Source organism: Echinops telfairi, unplaced genomic scaffold, assembly GCF_000313985.2.
Source record: "Echinops telfairi isolate 266 unplaced genomic scaffold, ASM31398v2 ScPeMD7_7469;HRSCAF=8507_0, whole genome shotgun sequence".
Lineage (NCBI taxonomy): Eukaryota > Metazoa > Chordata > Mammalia > Afrosoricida > Tenrecidae > Echinops > Echinops telfairi.
The window spans coordinates 46,857,670-46,864,682 of record NW_022111372.1 but is presented as its reverse complement, the minus strand read 5'-3'; the positions used below and the strand labels follow the sequence as shown (position 1 = coordinate 46,864,682).

At 57.6% G+C, this 7,013-nt stretch overlaps 1 protein-coding gene across 1 annotated transcript in view; it reads left to right on the top strand.

Moving 5' to 3' along the window:
- Positions 1–32: 32 nt before the first annotated feature.
- MGAT4B (alpha-1,3-mannosyl-glycoprotein 4-beta-N-acetylglucosaminyltransferase B) overlaps positions 33–7,013 on the top strand; it is a 10,644-nt gene continuing 3,663 nt past the window's right edge. The window contains exons 1-4 of the mRNA XM_030888777.2: positions 33–131; positions 5,971–6,156; positions 6,246–6,386; positions 6,471–6,627. Coding sequence (XP_030744637.1) covers positions 35–131; positions 5,971–6,156; positions 6,246–6,386; positions 6,471–6,627 — 581 coding nt within the window. The 5' untranslated portion in view covers positions 33–34. The remainder of the gene's footprint in view (positions 132–5,970; positions 6,157–6,245; positions 6,387–6,470; positions 6,628–7,013) is intronic.

The window sequence follows — 7,013 nt, the reverse complement described above, 5'->3', positions numbered from 1 at the left end:
CGGCCCCGCCGGCGCCCGCCGCGCACTCGAGGAGATGAGGCTCCGCAATGGCACCTTCCTGACGCTGCTGCTCTTCTGCCTGTGCGCCTTCCTCTCGCTCTCCTGGTACGCGGCGCTCAGCGGCCAGAAAGGTGAGTCCCCGCCTCCACCGTCGCTCAGGCCCGGCCCCGCACCTGGGCGCACCTGGGCGCCAGCGGCCGTTGTGGGGTCTGGGCAGTGGCCGCGGGAGGCAGCCCGACGCCGACGCAGGCGCCCCTTCCCCGCCCCGGCAGCTAGGAGGACGCCCCTCCCATCCTCGTCCCCACTTGTTTGCCGCTAGAATAAGGAGATTCCTCTGGTCCAGGAGGGCTAGGCCGCTGGGCCGACCTGTTGGGGGGGTGAGGGTGGGGGTGGGCATTCAGAACATGGACTGGCCTCTGTATGGATAGCTACACTGATGCTGCGGTGGTTGCTTGTATCTGAGGGTTGCTGGAGGACCCTCAAGAGTTCTGAAAAAGGCTGAGATACAAGGTCACAGAGTTGACTGTAATCAAGTGGACCCTGGGATGTCCACCTGGAGAACAGGTCCACTGTTCTGACACAGGTGTACAGAGGCAGCCCTAGGGCCGCTTTCTTTGCTCCTGCATCCTGCTCTCTGGGGCAGTTCATTGGGCAGGACCTGACAGCTACCTTCAGGACCCAGGTGCCTGGGTGCTGGAAAGGCTTCACTTGGCCTCGGGCCTAGGGAGAGAGTGGAGAGCCTCCTGAACAGCCAGCCCAGACCTTCTGCGCTTTAACTTTGTGTGGGCTGACTGGGCCACCTCCCTGACTGGAGTTTGGTCAGCTGGCCCTGCTCAGGCCGGCCTTGGCCCTCTCTGCCTGGCCAGTAGCTTGGCCTGAGGCAAGCCCCACACTGGCTGCAGTTGTTGGTGCTGAAGGGATGAGGAAGCCCTTAGAGGCCCCTGTCCCCTGGCCTGAAGCACAGGAGGCTCTGGGAAAACTGCTTCCTTCCTGCCTCCAGGCCTTCCTGTAGGAGACTGGGCAGAATCAGAGGGGGGCCAGCTGACCCAGTGTCTCCCGCCTGCTTCCTTGTTCCCAACCCCGCACTAGATAAAGCTGGCAGGGAAGGGCTGGGAGGAGCTGGAACCATCCCATTCCACCAAGCCTCTACTGCCCAGTCAACCGCAGTTGTACTGTTGGGGGCCTAGACTCTAGTGCTAAGATCACATTTCCAGGGACCTGGCATAAGGAGGGCGTGTTGGGAGCAAGTTCTCTGTTGACCCAACATGAATCCCTGGGGAGGGTGTGGTTATGCCAGAGACTCAGTGGATGAGGCTTGTCACAGGGGAGGGCATTTGGGCCCCATGGGAGAGTGGTCCTGTCAGGAGACTGCCATGGTAGAGTTGGAACTGAGGTCTAAGTAGGGCCATAGTTGGAGGCTGAGGTATACTGGTCCCATTGTAGATGAGTGATAAGCTCGTGAAACTTCAGCCAGACTAGTTCATGTGAGTTTCTTGTAGCAGCCACATGCCCATCTGATGGCAGAAGCTGTCATGCAGGGTTCCCCACAGGGGCCCTTTCTGGAAGGCAGGTTTCAGTGACCCCATCTAAGTCCCGCTATGCCAAAGTAGGGGACATCCAAGGGGCTGGCTCTGCAAGGACCTGGGGATCTGAGTGTGACGCTCGGACATAGGGCTCATCGTCTCTTGGGGAAGCCCAGGGAGCTGTGAGGTATGGAGAGACAGTGCCTGTTTCCGTGAGGGCCTCAAGAGAAGACTGTGAGGGGAACCTTTGTGATTCTTCCATCAGACAACTCATTCTGTGTTCAGCCCGGGTGATGCTGGACTGAGCAGGGCTGAGGACAGACTGGATCCCAGCTTCTAGTTTATAGTAGATGGAAGGCTCAGAATAGGACTGGCCCAGGTACCAGGACTTAGGGGAAGGCAGAGGAGTCATAATCTTCAGGGTAAGGGGACAGAGAAGTCTCGGAACATCCTGGAAGCTGAGGGAAGATAAGAGGACAACCCAGGGATAGAAAGGAATCTTAAGCCTTGGCATGGGTTTGGGGCCCAATTTCACATTCAGCCTTATTCTGAAACAGCCTAGATAGCCCTCAAACTCTATCCCTTAGCCACACACCTGTTCCCCAGGGAGGTATCAGCAGACCCTCCAGGGGGCTGGCCTTGGGCAGAAGCCACACAATCCAGCCCTCCCCAGTATCCAGGCCAGGCTGCCCATCACCACACCTGGATTTTAGGAAGGATGGATGCCTTCTTTGGCTCCTGGAGGCTGCCGGGCCTAGAAAGGAGGTGACCATCTACCTCTCTCGATGGCCTCCTGCCCCTGCAGTCTAGCAGCAAGAACTGGCATCTGCCTGGGCCCTTCTGAATCTGTCACCCCAACCTAAGTATTAGGGCACAAGCTTAGCTCTTAAATCTGTTTCTTCAACCAAGAGGCAACCAGACTGAAGATTGTGGTTCGAGGGCCTCTGGCCCCACAGGTGGTTCTGCTTTCAGAGGAGGGAGTGCAAAAGTCAGCAGACCACACTACCACCAATGGGGCCCACCTCCGTGGGTGTGTGTGTGTGTGTGTGTGTGTGTGTGTGTGTGTGTGTGTGTGTGTCCCTGAAGGTGGGGATAGAAGCAGCAGCATGCCTGGCTCAGCCCTTTGTCTCTGCTCATCACTTGAACTACCTTCTAGCTCACTCACCACCTCAGTCCAGCCTTGAGCCCCATGAGGCCTGTAGGGTATCAGGGTGGCCTGGCAAGTTGTGGCATAAAGCCCAGCCCATAAGGAGGTGGGCACAGAGCTCATTTTGGGCTTCAACAGGCAAGGATCAAATGGGCCCACTGCTCAAGAGGCCAGGAGTGAGGGTCTGGGAAGACAAGCTGCCGAGAGACACCCACTGGGCTTATATGCTCCTGGTACACAGGAAGCTCAAGTCCTGATGGGAGGCTGGGGCAGGCCAGTAAGCAGGTTGGGTGCAGGTTGCTGAGCCTCTTGCTCCCTCCCCCCATGTTAGAGTGAACCTGCTCCAGGGGGCTGCCATGGGTGTTGCCCTGAGCCAAGGGAGAACCCAGGCCTTGGGGCCCATAGACCCCTCTGGGTAGGTGGCCTGAGGTGCTGCTGCAAGCAAGTGGGAGCTATACCCCTCATCCTGGGGCTTAACTCTCCAAGGGGCTCGGTGGGCCCACTGGGCACCCCTCCCTATGTGTGTGTGTGTGTGCGTGCGTGCGTGCGTGCGTGCGTGTGTGTGTGCGCGCGCGCTCTCACAGCATGGAGCACATTGATGTTGGAAGTGGCCCTGGCTCCTCTAGGGAGGTCAGCATGGAACCTCACAGGTCTGTAACCAATCTCCCCTCTCCTGGGGCTCTCTGAAAGTTCGGCAGGCCTCAACCTTTAGTTTAGGCTGGGTGGTATAATGCTTACACATTGGACTGCTAACCAAAAAGGTCAGCAGATCAAAACCACCACCTGCTTCACGAGAGAAAGACAGGGCTTTCTGCGCCTGTAGACAGTTACAGTCTCAGAAAGGCAGAGCAGTTCTACCCTGTCCTTCCGGGTCAGTGTGGGTCAGCATTGACTTGATGGCGGTGAGTTCCGTTTTTGAATTTGGGCAGAACGGGGGAAGGGGAAGGTGAAGGTTAGAGGGTTGGGCTGCGCTCCTCAAGGAGGAGGTATGGAATCATGGGAAGATCCACTTGGCTCCCCTACCCCACAGCCTCTCCTATAGCCCCAAGCCCCTGGCTGCCTCCAGCCTTCCTCCTCCTTCAGATTTAGCACATTTCCAGCTCTGGCTATAAATGGGTGAGTGCCCGGTGGTTGGACTTTTACCTTGGTCATGGATGACCTTTGGTCCACAAGCGTGTGGGGGTGGTGCCCTCCTAGGACCCACTGGCGGGGAGGGGCCTATGAATCTACCGGGGAGCAGGGACTGGATGAGCCGTCCCAAGGTGAAGAGGGGCTTCTGGAAGTCTTCCTAGAGTTGGAGACATTGCAACCAGGTCCAGCGGTTCTCGCCAGGCCCAGAAGAGAAAAGAGACTCTCATTGTAGACCTCAGATAAGGAACAGGAGCTGTGGGTGAGAGCAAATAAAGGGGGCAAAAGCTATATTAGAAAAGACCTTGAGAGCAGAGCCCAGCAGAAACTGCTGGCCCCCAGCTGGCGGGATGTTGTTTATCTCAATCTTGCTGGTTGGTTCCTGTAGCTCAGCGGAGCCGGGTGCTTGGCACCCTGGAGACTCTTCTCCACTACCAGGCAGTCTCCTGGGTATGGGGGAGGATGCCACCTGCCCCAGCTGTGCAATGTTGATTGTGGCTTGACTGCTCCTGGTCACCCTGCACCCCTGCTGCCCTGGGCCCAGCTGCCACCAGCTGGGCCGCAGCCTGAAGTTCTGGCATGGGTCCTCTTGAGGCGGTATGCACACCCTTGAAGGTCTCGGAGCCCCCGGCATCAGAGCATTCAGAGCCCCTGCTTCCTCTCTGCTGCCCCCTCACGGGTGATTCTGGGCTTCTTTGCTGGTTTCTTTTCCTGTGGTCAAAATAGATATAATGACATTTGCCGCCCTAACATTTTTCACATGTACAGCTCAATGACATTAATTACATTTCTGTATTGGGCAACCACAGTTGCTCTTCATTTCCAAAATTTTCATCATCCCTAATAGGGGCTCAGTGGCCGCTAGGCAGTGAGCCCTTGTTTTGCTTCTCTCCCCTACTTGCGGTAACACAAACAAACTCTGGTTCCTCTACATTAGCTGATTCTAGGCATCATACAGCACGATGGCATCATACAGTATATGTCTTTTTGTGTCTGGTGTATTTCACTTGGGATAATGAGTCCTGATGGTGTAGTGGTTATTCGATGGGCTTCAAACGGCATGGTTAGCAGTTCGAAATCACCTGCCACTCCGCAGGAGAAAGATGAGACTTTCTCCTCCCGTAAAGAGTTGCAGTCTGGGAAACTCACAAAGGCAATTCAACCCTGTCTTATTAGGGTAGCTCTGAGTCAGAACCGACTCAATGGCAGCGAGTTTGGTTTGGGGTTAGTGTTTTCAGGGTTCATCCTTGTAGCTTGAATGAGGACACCATCTCTTTCTATGGCTGAGTAATATTCCATTGTGTGCACAGACTGCAGACTCATTGTTCTGTGGGTGGACACTTCTGAGTGTGTCCTGGAGCTTCGTTTGCCTCATCTGAGAAATGAGACTGTAGCCACAGGATAGGCTCCCAGGGCCGCTGTGAGAGGGAATGAGAATCCAGAGTACATCCCTAGTACGTGGTGAGCCACAGTGAGGGATGAGCCCCGCTGGGTGCATGCTGTCACCGATCCTGTGCCAGGTTCCCTCCCAATGGAGGGTGGGAAGAGTGATCCAGGGATGGGCGAGGGCTGCCTGTGACCTTGCCAATGATGGAGCAGGGAGCAAAATACAAGTGCGGAAAGAAAAAGGAGACGTCTAGGAGAGCTGAAAGGACCCTTGAGGAAGGGCCAGGTCCTTCGGTCTGGTTGGTATCTGGGCTGCCCCACCCCCAGCAAGGAGCAAGCACTAGGAGAAACAGACTTTGGGAACCAGGGATAAATCAGATTCCATCCAGAGCCCTTCTGCACATTCCTGCCCCACAGGAACCTGCCTCTCAGTCAGCCTCTGGGTCCTCCCACTTCAGATGCTCCTCAAAGGAGAAAATGACCGGGCAGGGCCACTAGAGACGACTTCTTCCCTTGGTGGGGGGACTGTACTTCCCCAAGCATGAGTGTCATGAATGCTGATGTGATTTGAGGGGGAAGCTTCTGCTTCTGTAACTGGATAGCTTCGGGGAGCAAAGCCCCAGACCAGGAGAGATGGGCTCCCCAACTGGCAGGCTCTGAGGGAGGGGAGGGCGGCTCTAGGGGAGCAAAGCCCCAGACCAGCAGAGGTGGACTCGCCCACTGGCAGGCTCAGGGGGGGTAGGGCGCTCTAGACCGCCCCAGGCGACGGCGTTCCTCCGCCCTCAGGCGACGTTGTGGACGTGTACCAGCGGGAGTTCCTGGCACTGCGGGATCGCTTGCACGCCGCTGAGCAGGAAAGCCTCAAGCGCTCCAAGGAGCTCAACCTGGTGCTCGACGACATCAAGAGGGCCGTGTCAGAAAGGCAGGCGCTGCGTGACGGAGACAGCAATCGCACCTGGGGTCGCCTAACAGGTGAGCACCTGGGCAGGACGCGCCCGCCCGGAGAGAGAAAGCCGGTGGGAAGCCGCGCTTCCCTGACCGGTCCGTCTCCACCCACCCAGAGGAGACGCGACTGAAACCGTGGAACGCGTCGCACAAGCACGTGCTGCACCTGCCCACGGTCTTCCATCACCTGCCACACCTGCTGGCCAAGGAGAGCAGCCTGCAGCCGGCGGTGCGTGTGGGCCAGGGCCGCACCGGAGGTAGGGGCGGGGCCCGGGCGGGCGCGAGTTGGGTGGTGCGGGACCCCAGGCGCCGTGCCCAGTGTGGTCCCTGCGGCCCCGCAGTGTCCGTGGTGATGGGCATCCCGAGTGTTCGGCGCGAGGTGCACTCATACCTGACAGACACGCTGCACTCGCTCATCTCGGAGCTGAGCCCACAGGAGAAGGAGGACGCGGTCATCGTGGTGCTGATCGCCGAGGCAAGTGGGCCGGGGCGGGACGCTCAGAGACAAACCTCACACCCACTGCCATCGAATCGATGCCACCTCGAAGCGACCCTGTAAGACAGGGTAGAACTGCCCCTTTGCGATTCTGAAACTTTAGCTCGATTTGGCAGTAGAAAGCTCAATCTTTCTCCAGAGGAGTAGCTGCTGGTTTCAAACTGTTGACCTTAGGCTTAGCGACCTAACACCTAACCCACTACGCCACCAGCCTCCCCCCACCCCCAGAAATCAAGGTGAAATAGGAAATAGGAACGTTCTAGCGCCCCTCCTTGGGGAGGTGCCAGTTAACCTAGACCTCCCTGCCCCACTGCCCAGAGTTCTCTAAGGGGCTTTTTCTGTGGCACCTGTCGTGCCCAGAGACCCAGGCCCAGCCCTCCTATGCAGG